Source organism: Dendrobates tinctorius, unplaced genomic scaffold (genome assembly GCF_039654945.1).
Source record: "Dendrobates tinctorius isolate UK_male_01 unplaced genomic scaffold, ASM3965494v1 ptg000192l, whole genome shotgun sequence".
Classification (NCBI taxonomy): Eukaryota; Metazoa; Chordata; class Amphibia; order Anura; family Dendrobatidae; genus Dendrobates; species Dendrobates tinctorius.
This window is the reverse complement of record NW_027361859.1, coordinates 8563491-8581714: the sequence shown is the minus strand read 5'-3', so window position 1 is coordinate 8581714 and position 18224 is coordinate 8563491. Positions and strand designations below refer to the sequence as shown.

The window sequence follows — 18224 nt, the reverse complement described above, 5'->3', positions numbered from 1 at the left end:
AGTGACATATCACAGAGTAATAGATGGGAGTTTGGTCTGATCTGTTGTGATTTTTCTCCAGGTCAGCTTGGCATCAGATCCGGTCAATGAAGGACTGCTGGCCATTAAGATCATGGACAAGAGATCTTGTGAGCACATAATCTCTACAGAGGTAGAAGTCCTGAGACTGGCTGCCGGGTGCCCCTACCTAATGTCTATGAGGGCGTTTATGGAGACACCTACGGAGTATGCAATAGCCATGGACTATATGGCCGGAGGAGACCTGTTTCACCACATGAAAGATTCAATGATGTTTAACACAAAGACAACAAGGTAAATGTCTTATACTGAATCTTAATAATCCGCTGCCTGCACATTGTAGCCCTGGAGCAATAGAGAATGACAACAAGAGCAAATAATGAGGTGAAAAGGACACGTGTGTGATCTCCTCATGTTCTCCGTATGATTGTGTATGTAACCACTGATCCATCTTTTACTTTCTATTCCACAGACTCTTTGCGGCAGAGATGGTGTGCGGACTCCAATTCCTGCATGAACACGGCGTCATACATAGGTAATCATTTCACCTCCATAAATCTGTCACCTGGGACTCTCTGTTGTCTCCTTACATATCTATTGTAGAAAGTTATTTTCATGAATAATCCTCACAATCAGTGTCTGCTCCTTCTCCCTGCAGTGACCTGAAGCCAGAGAACATCCTCATCCAAGACAACGGACACATCAAAATCTCCGACTTTGGCTTATCAGTCGTGAATGTATCTGAGGGTGACCTAGTGAGGAACATTGCTGGCACTAAGGGTTACGTAGCACCTGAGGTAAGGAACATCTCTGTGTGATTGGTGCCGATAGCAGGATTGAGGGATAATCTGATCTCTATGTATCCTGCTTACATCTAATCACAGACCGGTACTCATATTCTCTGTGTGTCATTCTTCCCGTAATATTCAGCTTCTCTCCAATCTCATGTTCCCACAGATAATGAATGAGGAAGGATACAACCATCTGGCAGACTCCTTTTCCTTCGGAGTCATCCTATATATGATGAGTGTAGGTGACTGGCCATTTTACAGCAAAGGCTCACTGGACGAATACCACCAGTCTCTGCGTGAGCACACCCCTTATTTTCCACCAGGGATATGCACTAATACCACTGACATCATAAAAGGGGTGAGTAGTATCAGATGGATAAAGATGACGGTGGACTACAAGAATAGATAGAAGATAAGATGTGGACAGTCCATAGACATTGTGTAATAACTTATCAGTAATAATACATAATCCAATGACTAATGGTCTCTTTCATTTTCTAGCTTCTCTGCAAAACTCCATCTGCCCGATTTGCCATAACATCCATCAGGTCCCACCCGTTCTTCCACTCTATAGACTGGAGCGATGTGGAGTGCGGCAGATCCGACCCACCATTCCCATATTACTTTGTAAGTATAACACATACGGACATCCATAATGTTATCACTACCCAGTAACGCACTTACCCACTATACCTCTCATTGTTATATCCCCCAAAACACTGTATATACTGAATGTGAGGAGCTGATTCTCAGACGTGTATATTTCTCTTCTTACAGCAAGACTATTAAGCTGATAACAATCAGCCCCATTCCAGTAACATCCAGGAATAAAGATTTACATTAATCGGATGAGACGACAAAACTGGACTTTCTCATTAACCGGACTGTGACAAACCTACCGAGCTTCCACCACATAACACCCATGTGGATTTGAGCACCAAACATCCAGGGATTTATTCCGATCGCTATATTTGGGATCAGGAAGGAATTTTTTTCCCTTGATATGAGGACAATCCATCAACGAGTCCTCAGGGTTATTTTTCGCCTTCCTCTGGAGCAACATAGCAAGTAATTAAAGGCTGAAACTGAAGGAATTCTTTCAGCAATACTTGCTATGTCACCATCTGGATGACTCATCTACAATGTGGTGGTAAGGAGAAGACTACCGAATATGGACAGACAGAAGGCAGCGGCTGCTCCTACACCTACCGGATATTTACAGAAAGAAGGCAGCGGCTGCTCCTTCACCTACCGGATATTACAGAAAGAAGGCAGCGGCTGCTCCTTCACCTACTTGGTCATGTACAGACAGAAGGAAGCGGCTGCTCCTTCTCCTACTTGGCCATGTACATACAGAAGGAAGTGGCTGCTCCTTCTCCTACTTGGCCATGTACATACAGAAGGAAGTGGCTGCTCCTTCACCTACAAGGCCATGGACAGATGGAAGGAAGCAGCTGCTCCTTCACCTTCCTGCCCATGGTCAGACAGAACGCCATATGGTTGATCGCAACGCTGTAGGAATCCAGGGAAACTCCAACTACACAGATCACATGTCACACATTCCTGCTCTTCTCCTCTCTGTCATGTGTGATCCAGACCTGGATATCCAAAATCAGCACAAGTGCAAACCAAGGCCCGAGAAGCAGAATCGTCATCTGCTCCTTTGTACAGAAAGTCACTGTATTTACACACTTTCTTTTTCATATTTGCATAATATTAACAACTTTTATGCACAAATATATATATATATGAAACATCTATGTTGCTTTTGGTTAGATTCTTCTCATATACAGACCTGCTTTTTGGTATCTTTAGTAATGTGATAAGGGTCAGGACAAGGTATTTTGAAGCCTTAGGCAGATGGCGTCCCTCCAAGCAAAGTAATGGGTCAGAAACTATGCTAACAGTACCCCTAACGCAGCACCTCCACCCTCCGAACGGTGAGGAAATACGCTTTGATGACCACTTCCACTAAAATTGTTTCCTTTTTCACCAAAAATACCAGCAAAAGTGAAAAAATGGGGTGAGGCTTAACAGGGAGCACATTTTCAAAGTTTTATGTAGAACCAATCATTGTTTGTAGATCATTTACACAATACAAAGGTCAAATAGTAATATTCATCCCTGACATGTCATATTTTAGATGTCAAACCCAATAATGGTCATGGGAACTATCATAGCCTAACTATAATGGGGGCTGTTTGGTTTCAATTAATGTCATGCTGTAAGAGTGTGGACTGTATTGCATGTATTGTGTCATGCATTATATTTATAATGTAAACGGAGATGTGTCCTTCTGACTGAAGACTTGACGGCTGCGCAATGTGGAGTCGGGAGCAGCGCATGCGCATACTGCACTGCAGCACCATTTTATTGAAGAGTGCCTTTGATTAAATGACGCCGTAGTGTGGACGCCGCCGACGCCAGCCAATACTTCAGCTGAATGTGGGTAATCGGACACACATCCAGCTGAAGTGTATTGCAGCTCAGGAACGTGCCGGTCCGTGCTCCGCAATATAAGTTGCCGGCAAATCAGATGTCAGCAGCTGATGTCGGCGTGCACGTGACTGGGAACATGGCAGCGATATCATGCGCCTCCGTGACTTGGACGCTGTAGCCAGGAACTGGCTTCAGATGACAACCCTTTGAAGGGGAAAAATGAGTAGGAGTGTTTATTATTTTTTTTCTTCTATGTTTCGAACAGCAGTGCAGGCAGTGTGAGGGAACATATGTAGAGATCACAGGTACGCGGGATGCACTGATGAGCAGGAGGCAGAGCAAGAGTTAAAGGGTTTATTACAGGGGTTACTCCACACACGGAGAGAAAGAGTTATGAGGGGGAGTAAACTGAGTAATGTATCAGGGTAAGAACTAATGTTTATTAAATGGGTAACTTATTAGTCTGATGGTTTCCGGGCAGAAGAAGCTTGAAATCCCACAGTAGCGCCGCAAGTAATGCGTGAAGTCTCTCGCCTTATCCTGAAGAAAGTTGAGGCACTGTCTCCTGACAGAAGCGCATATCCTGGCTATTCTAGGTGAGTGTTACGCCCACAGGGCGTGAAGGTGTATAGTGGACTCACTGGACCACTGATGGTGCAGTGGTAGCTGTATACCCGATACACGAGACAGGAGAATGAGCTTTCAAACCAAGGATGTTTATTAAAGGAAGCAAACAAATGGAAAAGGTGCCTGAGGGAAGAACCCTCAAGACCACGACACAGAACCACGTAGTGGAGCACCGGGCAAGGTGTACCCCTATACAGGGGCTTCTCCGTCGCAACACCAGGTGACTTTAATGCCGCGTTACCCGGACCAGAGGGACGACCCATACAGACCGAATAGAGGAGGTGGCAGGAATCCTGGAAGGTCTGTGAGATCTTTTAGCCGGCAATGGTAACTGGCTGATTCCAAGATGAGAGCCTTGGTCAGTCTGGGGTAGAAACCGAAGTGTCCAGAAGGATCAAGGAGAGGGTACTGCCAGCAGAGGATTCTGAGGAGACAGAGAGATTAGGATATTGCAACAGCCTTCAGTATGCAGAGCAAAGCAGAATGTGGCCTGAGTGGAAGGCAGAGATCCCACAGAATGAACACTTTGTTCAGGCACCTCCCTCAAAGGGACAAAAACAGAGCATCATAGCCCTAATAGAGAACAGGTGCCCTGCTGTTTTAAGTATGTGCAGGAAGCGGGGTGCGCCTCCTAAGAGCATTACCAGGAGACCTGCCAAGAGCATGCAGGTTCTCATCAGAGAAAGGGGCCGCTGATTGTCTGGAGCCACGGACAGGGTGAGTAGTACCAGAGGAGCTGTGAGATAGGCGCCGGTCTCCCTGAGCAGCAGAGACTGGGCCTGCAGCTGAGGGCATGACAGTGAGGTCCTACATTCCCAGAGCAACGAACGTGGTGTGACGTAGTCTGTGGCACCGTTGGAGTGTCACTCAGTTCAGTGGCGGAGGCTGGGGGTGAAGCAAACCGGCTCTGTATGATTTACCTTGTCAGAATTAGGCCACAGCCCGCGGCAGTCAGCGGAGCGGTGCGGGACTGATTCTCAGTCACCGGAGTCAACGGACACACACAAATAAGTTGCTCACAGTCAGTGTGTGTATGGGCTGGGGAGCTGCAGCTCGGGCCTGAATTATCGCGTAGCTCCACGGAGAGGGAATTAATCTTCTCCTGCTGTACGCTCTGTCTTCCCGCCAAGTGTCCTGCTTTCCCGAGCACCATCTCTTTTATCTCTGTCACGACCCTTACAGTCGGGTGCAAAGGTCTGTCCTGGTCAGAAAGCTCCCCCCCCCAGCAACAATGGTGACAGCCCAAATGGTTTCGTAACCGACGTGAGAGAGGTACCACCGGCCCTGTCCATCTTCCTACACTCCCCCTTCTCTCCTTCTGCTCGCCATTTTGCGAGTGAGTGCTCTTGTAAAACGCGTTGGCAGCCTTCTTTTCCCTGGACAGTTTGCTGTCAAATAAATTGATCCTGATTGTATCGATTGGTGGTATTCCGGCTGTTATTCGTTCGGAGCGCCGTAAGTCAGAACTAACGCCAGCTGCCCTAGCTTGAAGGAACTGTAAATGACAGGATTTCGTTCGGAATCATGATGGGACCAACTCGCATAAGTGATCACCTTCTGTATCTGCGACTACACTGCCCCATGTCCATGCAAGCTTCCATCGGTGTGGAGAATGAACAGTTGAGAGAAGTCCGCATAAGTCAACACAAGTGCTTCCGTCAACGCCTTCTTCAGATCTTGAAATGCCTTTTACCTTTCTTCCCACCGTATAGTCCGCTTCTTGGCGCCTGAGGGTACTCCCTTTAAAAGTTCTAGCATAGGGTTCACTATGCAAGTAAAATTCGTCACAAAATGCCAGTAATACCCGGTCAACCCCAAGAACACTCGAACATCCTTCACCATCGTAGGGGTAGGCCAATCCTGCACTGCAGCAATTTTCTCCTGGGACGGCTTCGCCCCTTCAGCAGAAACGGCGTGACCCAGATACTCAATTTGAGTACGAAACAGATGACATTTCTGAGTCTTCACTTTTAGACCGTGTCTCTGAAGGCGACTCAACACCTGTTCCAGTCTTTGTAAATGGTCCTCAAATATAGCGTCATAAACTATGATGTCGTCCAAATGAATGAGCGTGGCTTCAAAGTTTAAATCACCTAACACTTCTCCATCAACCGTTGAAATGTACCAGTGGCGTTGGCCAAACCGAACGGCATCCAGTTGAATTCATACAGTCCCATAGGAAGTATAAAAGCCATCTTTTCCCGGTCTTGCTCCAACATTGGTACTTGCCAGTAGCCACGATGAAAAGACTTTGGTATTTCCTAGTGCAGACAAGGATTCTTCAATCCTGGGTAACGGGTAGGAATCTCGCACGGTGCAAGCATTGAGGTTACAATAGTCTACACAAAAACGCATTGTGCCATCCTTCTTCCGCACTAGCACAATGGGGCAGTCCACGGACTTTGACTCTCCCTTATGATGCCTTTCACCTCTTGATATAGTTGTTGCGGAACTTGCCGATACTGCTCTCTTATGGGTGCGGCATTCCCAGTCGGTATCTCGTGTGTGATTGCCATAGTGCAGCCCAAGTCATCCTCATGGCGGGAGAACACATCCTGATATCGCCCCTGTAGAGCTTCCACCGGCTGGATCTGTAGCGGAGTAAGGTCTGTCAGCTCAGCCCGCATCTGCTTCAATATGCAACGCCCTTCCCAGATATGCTGTGGTTCCGGTGTCAGAGACGCATCCACAGCTACGGTCCAAGGGTCTCCCTGCTTCACCCTCAACTGCACGGCCTGAGGTGGTGTCACTTCTTCTATCACGCCCAAAGTTAGAGCCACTTCACTTCTAGGAGATAGCGTGATGTTACCTTCTCCTAAATTGACACAGTGTACTGGGACCATCTCGTCACGTACAATGGCTAACGTTCGCGCCACAAGGAGCCCTGGGGGTAGATGTTCCATAGTAGCTGGTTCGATCTGGATCTCAACTCCTTCTAGAGGGGTACAAGCCCGTACAGGCAGGGTAAGCATGGTCTGCCATGGTGGCAAAACGAGTTTAGCAGAGGCGCGGACAATCACTTTTCCCAACATTTCTCCATCACTGGAGGTGCCCTGAGCTTGAGCCATGCGGATTAACAGTTGGAACTCTCTCCTTTGGGGAGTGTGCGGGCTCCACTACTTCAGGGTGACGTCTGAGGGTTCACTGATGAGAAGACTGCTGAACTCCTTCAGCACGTTCATCCCCGGGTGACGGCATGTCCGATACCTGTTTCTCCAATGGTCAACACCACTCCCTTCCGACCCAGATCTTTGTCATAGATGGCTATTTGCATCCAGACCACTCCTGCGACCGAAAAGGGTAAGTGATTGGCAGCTGTCAACTTTATCACTGGGCTCCACTCAGGCCGCATTGCTTCAGGAAAGTGTCGCCGAAAGTTAGTTTCAGGCATCGTAGTAACCAGCGAGCCAGTATCTACCAGACAACATACTGCTCGATTGTCCAATTCAGCCCCAACGAGAACGCATGTAGAGACTAGATGTGTGGGACTTCTGTTACTCCTTCATGACTGTTCAGGCAACTGGGCGGTGTCCCCCGGGTTTGGAGCCCTCTAGTTTAACGGGTGACGTTGAAGGGGCCTACCCCATCGTGGGCACTCCCGAGCCATATGTCCAATTTCTCCACAATTATAACAGGTGAGGGGTCTCTCTCGATGGAACATCCGTTTTTTTCAAACCAGGGTTCGGGGTCATCTCTGCCCCCTGGCGGATTCAAGGTACCTCCTGACTTCTTTACATCAGCCAACTCTCCTCCAATATCCTGAATTTCTTTCTGCAATTCATCCACCCATTGTGGTTCAGTGATCATGTTTACAGATACCTCTCCATTTTGGACCTTCCCTACCAGGACTGTCACCCCCTGCTCGCGTGTGCATGCTTCGCTTCCTATCTCAGAAAAGGTCATGCGAGGATTCACCCGCAAGCGCTCCTGCAAAGCCTGTTTCGTCAGCACGTCCCGCAAGCCTGTCACCGATTGATCTCACAGCAATACGTCAGTAGGCCCTACGACTATGCCGTCCTTTCTAATGATAGCAGTATGGATCTCATGAAGAGCGTTCATGCACTGAGTCACCGTTTCCCCCTCCCTATGCATATGGCTAAATAGACGCATCCTTAACTCCCCTACATCCGTGGGGTCCCCATGGGTCTCCTCCAAAATTTGTAACACTCGCTCTCTGGGGGGTCGTAACAAAACTGAATCTCTGGCTTCTCCATCTAGATCCATCATGGCCACCTCGGCTTCTAATGCAGGGGTCATGGGGTGCATCTTCATCATCTCCTGACCGAAGTGGCATATCCTGGCTTTCCTAGGCGAGGTTTTGCGTTCCCAGAGCGACGAACGTGGTGTGAAGTATGTGGCACCGCTGGAGTGTCACTCAGTTCAGTGGCGGAGGCTGGGGTGAAGTAACCCGGCTCTGTATGATTTACGCAGTCAGAATTAGGCCACGCGCCTGCGGCAGTCAGCGGAGAGGTGCGGGATGGATTCTCAGTCACTGGAGTCAACAGACACACACAAATAAGTTGCTCACAGTCAGTGTGTGTATGGGCTGGGGAGCTGCAGCGCGGGCCTGAATTATAGCATGGCTCCACGGAGAGGAAATCAACCTTCTCCTGCTGCTTGCTCTGTCTTCACGCCAAGTGTTCTGTTTTACCGCGACCGACTCTTTTATCTCTGTCACACCCCCTACAGTTGGGTGCAAAGGTCTGTCCCCCCCGGCAACAATGTTGATATCCCCAATAGTTCCGGAGCCGACGCAAGAGAGGTAGCACTGGCCTGGTCCATCTTCCTACACATATACCAAGATAGGGAGCATACACCAGGATAGGGAGCATATGCCAGGATGGGGGAGCATATACTAGGATGGAGGACATCTACCAGGATGGGGGTAATATACCAGGATGATGGAGCATATACCAGGATGGGGGGGCATATACTAGGATGGGAGAGCATATACTAGGATGGGGAAGCATATACTAGGATGGGAGGTCATATACCAGGATGAGAGGGCATGTATTCGGATGGTGGAGCATGTACTAGGATCGTGGAGCATGTACTAGGATGGGAGACATATACCAGGATAGGGGAGCATATACCAAGATGGAAGGACATATACCATAAAGGAGAGACATATACCAGGATGAGCGCCGCTGATCGCGGCCGGGTGTCAGCTGATTATCACAGCTGACACCCGGCACAATGTGTCAGGGGCGGTCACGGACCGACTCCGACATGTTAACCCCTTGTACACAGCGATCAAACACGATTGCGGTTTACCAGGGGTTAAAGGGAAGCATCGGCAGGGAGGGGGCTCCCTCTGTGCTTCCCTGAGCCCCCCACGGCAGCGCAATGTGCAGTGCTGCTGCGGGGGGCTCTTTCCCTACAGGCCCCCGGATCCAAGATGGCGACGGGGACCTTCGGGGGCCTGTATGGAGCTGACTTCCTTACTGCCTGCAAAGCGCAGGCATGAGGAAGCCTGCTGCACTGCCTGTGACAGATCGCTGATCTGTCACAGTGATCTGTGAAGTGACAGATCAGCGATCTGTCACAGGACAGTGATGTCCCACCTGGGACAATGTAATAAAGTTAAAAAAAAGTGTAAAAATAATTTTTTTAAAAAATCGCTAAATAAATTAATTAAAAAAAAATTCCCCAATAAATTCATTTTTTGAAAATAAAAAAAAAAAAAACAATAAAAGTACACATATTTGGTATCGACGCGTCCGTAACGACCCGCCCTATAAAACTGTCCCATTAGTTAACCCCTTTAGCGAACCCCTTAAAAAATAAAAATAAAAAAACAAAGCAAAAAATAATGATTTATTATCATACCACCGAACAAAAAGTGCAATAACGCGCGATCAAAAAGACGCATATAAATATCCATGGTACCGCTGAAAACGTCATCTTGTCTCGCAAAAAACGAGCTGCCATACCGCGTCATTCGCAAAGAAGTCAAAAAGTTATAGCTCGCAGAATAAAGCGATGCAAAAATAATTATTATTTATATAAAATAGTTTTCATTGCATAAAACCGACGAAACAAAAAAACGACTAAATGAGGTATCGCTGTAACCGTACCGACCCGAAGAATAAAACCGCTTTATCAATTTTACAGCACGCGGAACGGTGTAAACGCACCCCCCAAAAGAAATTCATGAAACGCTGGTTTTTGTTCATTCTGCGTCACAAAAACCGGAATAAAAAGCGATCAAAAAATGTCACGTGCCGGAAAATGGTACCAATAAAAACGTCAACTCGTCCCGCAAAAAATAAGACCTCACATGACTCGGTGGGTCAAAATACGGAAAAATTATAGCTCTCAATTGTGGTGATGCAAAAACTATTTTTACAATAAAAAGCGTCTTTTAGCATGTGACAGCTCCCAAAAATAAAAACCGCCATAAATAGTAAATCAAACCCCCGTTATCACCCCCTTCGTTAGGGAAAAATAATAAAACTAAAAGAAAATGTATTTATTTCCATTTTCCCATTAGGGTTAGGGCTAGGGTTAGGGTTAGGGCAAGCAAGGGTTAGGGCAAGCTCTGCCATACGCCCAAACAGTGGTTTACCCCCACATATGGGGTATCAGCCTACTCAGGACAAATTGGACAACTTTTGGGGTCCAATTTCTCCTGTTACCCTTGGGAAAATAAAAAAAAAATGGGGATTAAAAGATGTTTGTTGAAAAAATACGATATTTTTATTTTCACGCCCGGTCGTTATAAACTGTGAAGCACTGGGGGGTTCAAAGTACTCACCACACATCTAGATAAGTTCCTTGGGGGGTCTAGTTTCCAAAATGGTGTCATTTGTGGGGGGTTTCTACTGTTTTGGTACATCAGGGGCTTTCCAAACGTGACATGGTGTCCGATCTCAATTTCAGCCAAAAACGTCAAATGGCGCTGCTTCCCTTCCGAGCTCTGCCATGCGCACAAATAGTCATTTACACCCACATATGTGGTATCAGCGTACTCAGGACAAATTGCACATTAACTTTTAGTGTCCTGTTACCCTTGTAAAAATAAAAATTGGGGGTGAAAAGATCATTTTTGTGGAAAAAATATGATTTTTTAATTATACCGCTGTACGTTATAAACTTCTGTGAAGCCCTTATGGGTTCAAGGTTCTCACCACATATCTAGATAAGTTCCTTAGGGGGTCTAGTTTCCAAAATGGGGTCACTTGTGGGGGGTTTCCACTGTTTAGGTACATCAGGGGCTCTCCAAACGCGACATGGCGTCCGATCTGAATTCCAGCCAATTTTGCATTGAAAAAGTCAAACGGCGCTCCTTCCCTTCTGAGGTCTGCCATGCGCAGAAACAGTGGTTTCCCCCCCACATATCAGGTATCAGCGTACTCAGGACAAATTGCACAATAACATTTGCAGTCCAATTTCTCCTGTTACCCTTGGTAAAATAAAAAAAAATTGAACCTGAAGTATTTTTTTGTGAAAAAAAAGCTAAATGTTCATTTTTTTTTAAATATTCAAAAAATTCCTGTGATGCAACTAAAGGGTTAATAAACTTCTTGAATGTGGTTTTGAGCACCTTAAGGGGTGCAGTTTTTAGAATGGTGTCACTTTTGGGTATTTTCTATCATATAGACCCCTCAAAGTGGCTTCAAATGTGATGTGGTCCGTATAAATAAAATGGTGTTGCAAAAAAGAGAAATTGCTGGTCAATTTTTAACCCTTATAACTTCCTAAGAAAAAAAAATGTTGGTTCCAAAATTGTGCTGATGTAAAGTAAACATGTGGGAAATGTTATTTATTAAGTTTTTTTGTGTGCCGTCTCTCTGTGATTTAAGGGCATAAAAATACAAATTTAGAAAATTGCGAAATTTTCGCCAAATTTCCGTTTTTTTCACAAATAAACACAAGTTATATGAATGAAATTTTACCACTAACATGAAGTACAATATGTCACGAGAAAACAGTGTCAGAATCACCGGGATCCATGGAAGCGTTTCAGAGTTATAACCTCATAAAGGGAAAGTAGTCAGAATTGTAAAAATTGGCCCGGTCATGAACGTGCAAACCACCCTTGGGGCTTAAGGGGTTAAGAAATGAAGGTCAGTCAGTCCGAAAAATTGGGAAAACTTTGAAAGTGTCCCCAAGTGCAGTGGCAAAAAACATCAAGCAATACAAAGAAAATGGCCCACATGAGGACCGCCCCAGGAAAGCAAGACCAAGAGTCACCTCTGCTGCGGAGGATAAGTTCATCCTAGTCACCAGCCTCAGAAATCGCAGGTTAACAGCAGCTCAGAATAGAGACCAGGTTAATGCCACACAGAGTTCTAGCAGCAGACACATCCCTACAACAACTGTTAAGAGGAGACTTTGTGCAGCAGGCCTTCATGGTAAAATAGCTGCTAGGAAACCACTGCTAAGGACAGGTAACAAGCAGAAGAGACTTGTTTGGGCTATAGAACACAAGGAATGGACATTAGACCAGTGGAAATCTGTGCTTTGGTCTGATGAGTCCAAATTTGAGATCTTTGGTTCCAACCACCATGTCTTTGTGCGACGCAGAAAAGGTAAACAGATGGACTCTACATGCCTGGTTCCCACCGTGAAGCATGGAGGAGGAGGTGTGATGGTGTGGGGGTGCTTTGTTGGTGACACTGTTGGGGATTTATTCAAAATTGAAGGCATACTGAACCAGCATGGCTACCACAGGCCACAGCATCTTGCAGCGGCATGCTATTCCATCCGGTTTGTGTTTAGTTGGACCATCATTTATTTTTCAACAGGACAATGACCTCATACACACCTCCAAGCTGTGTAAGGGCTATTTGACCAAGAAGGAGACTGATGGGGTGCTACACCAGATGACCTGGCCTCCACAGTCACCAGACCTAAACCCAATCGAGATGGTTTGGGGTGAGCTGGACCGCAGAGTGAAGGCAAAAGGGCCAACAAGTGCTAAGCATCTCTGGGAACTCCTTCAAGACTGTTGGAAGACCATTTCTGGTGACTACCTCTTGAAGCTCATCAAGAGAATGCCAAGAGTGTGCAAAGCAGTAATCAAAGCAAAAGGTGGCTACTTTGAAGAACCTAGAATATAAGACATATTTTCAGTTGTTTCACACTTTTTTGTTAATTATATAATTACACATGTGTTAATTCATTGTTTGATGCCTTCAGAGTGAATCTACAATTTTCATAGTCATAAAAATAAAGAAAACTCTTTGAATGAGAAGGTGTGTCCAAACTTTGGTCTGTACCGTATGAATGTAATCGATATTATACAGTGTATTATATATTTACAATTTTACAGTTTTTTGTGTTCTAAAGTTGTATTCCAATAAATAGATATTATGCTCTAAATATTTTGATTCTTGGATCATAGAAATGATTAAATGTCTGATGTTCACATTGTACTACAATAAATTTTTCACTTAAATATAAGCAACATATGTGGGAGTCGGAGTCGTGGAGTCTGAGTCGATGTAAGGGAAATTGAGGAGTCGGAGTCGCAGGTTTGGCTTACCGACTCCACAGCCCTGGTTTTCAGCACAAAAAAAAATGTGCCGAAAATCTCTGCTTTTACACGAGTATATACGGTAATTAACAAATCCTGAGGATATAACTATGGTACATTTCCATTTATATCTGAAGATGCCCACTTCACTGCATTTTTAAAGTACTTATTTATACTCTTCAGATGATGTACAAATGTGTCAGTATACTTCAAACAGGTTTAAATATATTGTAAAAATGCTATCCCAAAAATCCTCATACTTTTTCCACAAAAAAATAAAAATAAATTAACTAAAATTAGCATGAAAATTGGGCGTCTAAACTAGAAAACCCCCTTAAACTATCTGAGGACCAGTCAGGCCAAACTTTAAGTCCTCAGAGCGTGGGTTCCACATCTGACCCCTGACAAAGCCAGAATGTGAAACCAATAACCTGCAGCTTGTCTTCCCAGTGATACCGATCAAAAGCCGAGTTATGTTGGGGGAAGCCAATAAGCTTTGTTCTGCAGTCTTCCTTTTTACAGTGCTGTAATAAAATTGTTCTACAGTTGTAACCTGTAGGGTGGAGTGAACTGTAATGTTTGGGAAGACAAAAATTTTTTTTTTTTCTAGGAGGAGAAACATTACTGGAATCAAGCACAGAGTGAATCTGCGTTCCGAGGACCGAAAAAAAGTTTGATCTCTATCACGTCCCATAAAATACAGCAAAAGAGGCAGAACACAGAATCTCTTGAACATTCCAGGGAATAGCAGCCGGCGTTACATTTTATTTCGTGGTTGGGCTCAATAGAAAAATGAAGAAAGCAGAGAGCAAGTTGAGTGGATTTTTACTTTCATATCTTTTTTTTTTTTTTAATTGCAGGAACAAGAGCAGAATTAAATTATACAAAAGCCACAAAAAGGGAAGGTTACAACAACACTCCTCAACATTGAAATTACGACACTAAGAAGGAAAAGTCAATAAGCAAGTGATGAAAAAAAATCTAAACTTCCAGCCTTGCATGCTATAATTGAGGTTATTAACCCCTTCATGACCTGGCCATTTTTTGCAATTCTAACCAGTGTCCCTTTATGAGGTAATAACTCAGGAACGCTTCAACGTATCCTAGAGATTCTGAGATTATTTTTCGTGACATATTGGGCTTCGTGTTAGTGGTAAATTTAGGTCGATAATTTTTGCATTTATTTGTGAAAAAAAACAGAAATTTTCATTTTCACATGGGTAATAGGATAAAATGGATCCTAAATTTTGTTGGGCAATTTCTCATGAGTACACTGATACCTCATATGTGGTCATAAACCACTGTTTGGGCGCACGGCAGGGCTCAGAAGGGAAGGAGCGCCATTTGACTTTTTGAATGGAAAATATGCTTGAATATTTAGCGGTTGCCATGTCACGTTTGGAGAGCCCCTGTGTGCCTAAACATTGGCGCTCCACCACAAGGGTCCACATTTTGGAAACTAGACCCCCGAAGGAACTTATCTAGATGTGTGGTGAGCACTTTGAACCCCCAAGTGCTTCACAGAAGCTTATAACGCAGAGCAGTGAAAATAAAAAATAATTTTTTTTTGCTCAAAAATGATTTTTTAGCCCGCTATTTTTTATTTTCACAATTGTAACAGGATAAATTGGACCCCAAAAGTTGTTGTCCAGTTTGTCCTGAGTATGATGGTACCCCATATGTGGGGGGAACCACTGTTTGGGCGCACGGCAGGGAGCGTCATTTGACTTTTTGAATGATAATTACTTACCGGTAATTTGATTTTCCAGAGCCATGACAGCACCGCAGACATGAGAGATGGTATCCGCCCCCAGAAAACAGGAAACCTGTAGCAGAGACATAAGAAGGGGGCGGCACCTCTCTCAGTTTGTTTCAGAGTATGCAAAGGTAACCGCCTTATTAGTTTAAATACATGTTATATAACAGTGTCAATAATATTCACCTTCTTTTCCCTTTTTCTCTCTCTTATATATATTTATATTCAGATACAACCTTAAATTTTCTAGTGCACCACACAACCATTACCAAGATAGGGCGGGAACGATGCGGTGCTGTCATGGCTCTCGAAAATCAAATTACCGGTAAGTAATTATTTTTTCCCTTCCCCATGACAGCACCGCAGACATGAGAGGAAAGATAGAATAGACTCCTAGGGTGGGACAACAACAGACAACAGTTTTCTCCCAAAGGCCAGATTTGAGGGTCCTAGGTCTAGTCTATAGTGCCGGAAGGAAGTGGATGGTGAGGACAATACTGCTGCCTTCCAAATCTGCTGAACCGAAGCATTTGCCCTTTCAGCCCAGGATGTGGCTATCGCTCTTGTAGAGTGAGCTGTTACACCCAGTGGGGGAGTCTGATCTAAAGAAGAATAAGCCAGTGCAATACCCATACGTAACCATCGTGCAATCGTTGACTTTGAAGCTTTCTTACCCCTGTTTGTCCCCTGAAAGGAGACAAAAAGGGATGAAGACTGTCGCCATGATTTTAAGGCTTCTATATATTGAAGCAGGCAACGTCTGACATCTAGACAATGGAAGGCTTTTTCTCCCTGGGATTTGGGGTTTTGACAAAACGAGGGCAAAATTATCTCCTGCTCCCTGTGGAATTTGGAATTTACCTTCGGTAGGAAGGCCGGATCCGTTTTTATGATTACTCTATCATCCAAAAAGTTGGTATATGGTGGATTTACAGATATTGCCTGCAGCTCGCAGATACGACGAGCTGAGGTTAGGGTCACCAGGAGTACTGTTTTAGTGTTAGCGCCTTTATTGAGATGGAAGCAATATGTTCAAATGGAGAAGCTGTCAGTGCCCTTAATGCTAAATTTAGATCCCAGGGAGCTACCTTAGATGGTAATTTAAGGATGGTTGTAGATAAAGAGGGGCTTAATGAACTTAATCTATTCTTTAACAGATTTAATCACACACTGGCTGCTCCTGCCCCTGCATATCATTCACACCTCTCTGCTACAATAACCTCACCCCCTGCTGCAACTTGTCAACTGAGCCAGGGTCTGTTCTTCACAAGTACCCAGGTTGCAAAAGAACTGGATAAGTTCAAAGTTTTGAAGGCTGCAGGTCCTGACGGCATCAGTGCAAGGCTAATCAAAACCTGCGGGCACCAGCTGAGTGAGATCATTACATATCTGTTCAATATGAGCCTGAGAATAGGTATAGTACCACAACTGTGGAAATTATCGTATGTGGTACCAGTTCCGAAGAAACCTTATCCGAAAGACCTTAATGACAATAGACCTGTAGCATTGACATCACACCTGATGAAGGTACTAGAGAGATTGGTTCTCACACGTCTCCGTCCTCTAGTGAGCTCGGATATGGACCCTCTCCAGTTTGTCTACAGGCCGGGCATTAGTTTGGCTGATGCCATTATTCACCTTCTAGATAGGACTCACTCTCACCTGGAGAAACCTGGGAACACTGAGAATAATGTTCTTCGATTTCTCTAGTGCTTTTAATACCATACAGCCAGGTCTACTGAGAGACAAGCTGGGCCTTGTTGGCGTGGACCTCCAACTCTCCACCTGGATCCTTAACTACCTCACAAACCGACCTCAGTTTGTAAAGGTTCAGGACAGTGTGTCAGACACGGTGTTCTGCAATACAGGGGCACCTCAAGGTACAGTTCTTGCCCCTTTTCTCTTCACACTGTACACTGTGGATTTTAAGTGCAACTCATCTAGCTGCTACTTGCAGAAGTATTCTGATGACTCTGCAATAGTAGGCCTCATCACAGGAGGAGATGAAAGAGAGTACAGAGATACTAACCAAGCTTTTGTGGAGTGGTGTCAGAGGAACCACCTTAGGATTAATTCCGGGAAGACCAAGGAATTGGTGGTGGACTTTCGCAAGGGAAAAAATCCACCAGTAGTGGTGAACATTCAGGGAAATGACATTGAGATGGTCGACACCTATAAGTACCTTGGTGTGATCCTCAATAATAAGCTTGACTGGGCCCATCACTTGGATGCAGTGTACAGGAAGGGCCACAGTAGGCTTTATCTGCTCAGAAGGCTGAGAGCCTTCGGAGTTAGGGGGGCACTCCTTGCATCCTTCTTCAACTCTGTTGTGGCATCAGTCATTTTCTTTGGTGTGGCGTGCTGGGGTAGTGGCATATCAACCAGGGACAGGAATAGGCTGGAGAAACTGATTAGAAGGGCCAGCTCTTTCCTGGGATGGCCCCTTGATCCAGTTCAGGAAGTAGGCGACAGGAGGATACTGGCCAAGGTGAGCTACATGGTGCAGAATGATTCCCATCCCATGCATGAGACCGTGACAAAGATGTGCAGTACTGTCAGTGACCGGCTACTTCATCCTAAATGTGAGAGGGAGCGCTATCGAAAGTACTTCCTTCCTGCTGCAGTTAGGCTGCATAACCAGCACTGTCCAAAATGGAGAACGACCCAAACAGTGAACTGATAGATCCAAAGTTGTGATAGTCCGCTTATATCTTTTTTATTTCGTATATGTACCTACCTACTGTCAATGTAATGCCTTTATGCATCTGTATCTGTACTTGTTTCTGCCTTGCTGCTATAATGCTCTGAATTTCCCCATGGTGGGACGATTAAAGGGTTATCTTATCTTAATTTTGTGGGCCTGGATGTAAAGGAGGCCCGAATGAATCTATAGATCCATGGGTGATCAGCCAGTTTTTGATCAAACAACGCCCCTAGGGACAATACATGCACCTTTAAGGTGCTTGTGGACAGTCCTTTTTCCAGTCCTTTCTGGAGGAACTCTAGGACCTCTTTTATTGGTATTTTTTGGGCTGTCCCAGTCCATTGTCAGCCCGTGAACTGTAAGAATTTTTCCCAAATTTTTTGGTATTTACATGAAGTTACCTCCTTT

The 18224-nt window shown here is 45.1% G+C and overlaps 1 protein-coding gene across 4 annotated transcripts in view; it reads right to left on the bottom strand.

Moving 5' to 3' along the window:
• LOC141055844 (uncharacterized) overlaps positions 1 to 18224 on the bottom strand; it is a 104106-nt gene that overhangs the window by 75404 nt on the left and 10478 nt on the right. Inside the window, exon 1 of one of the 4 annotated variants that reach the window (XM_073552553.1) lies at positions 15107 to 15188. The exons of the other annotated variants lie outside the window; for them this stretch is intronic. Coding sequence (XP_073408654.1) covers positions 15107 to 15148 — 42 coding nt within the window. The 5' untranslated portion in view covers positions 15149 to 15188. Of the gene's footprint in view, positions 1 to 15106; positions 15189 to 18224 lie in introns of those variants that run through there. 4 annotated transcript variants of the gene reach the window in all.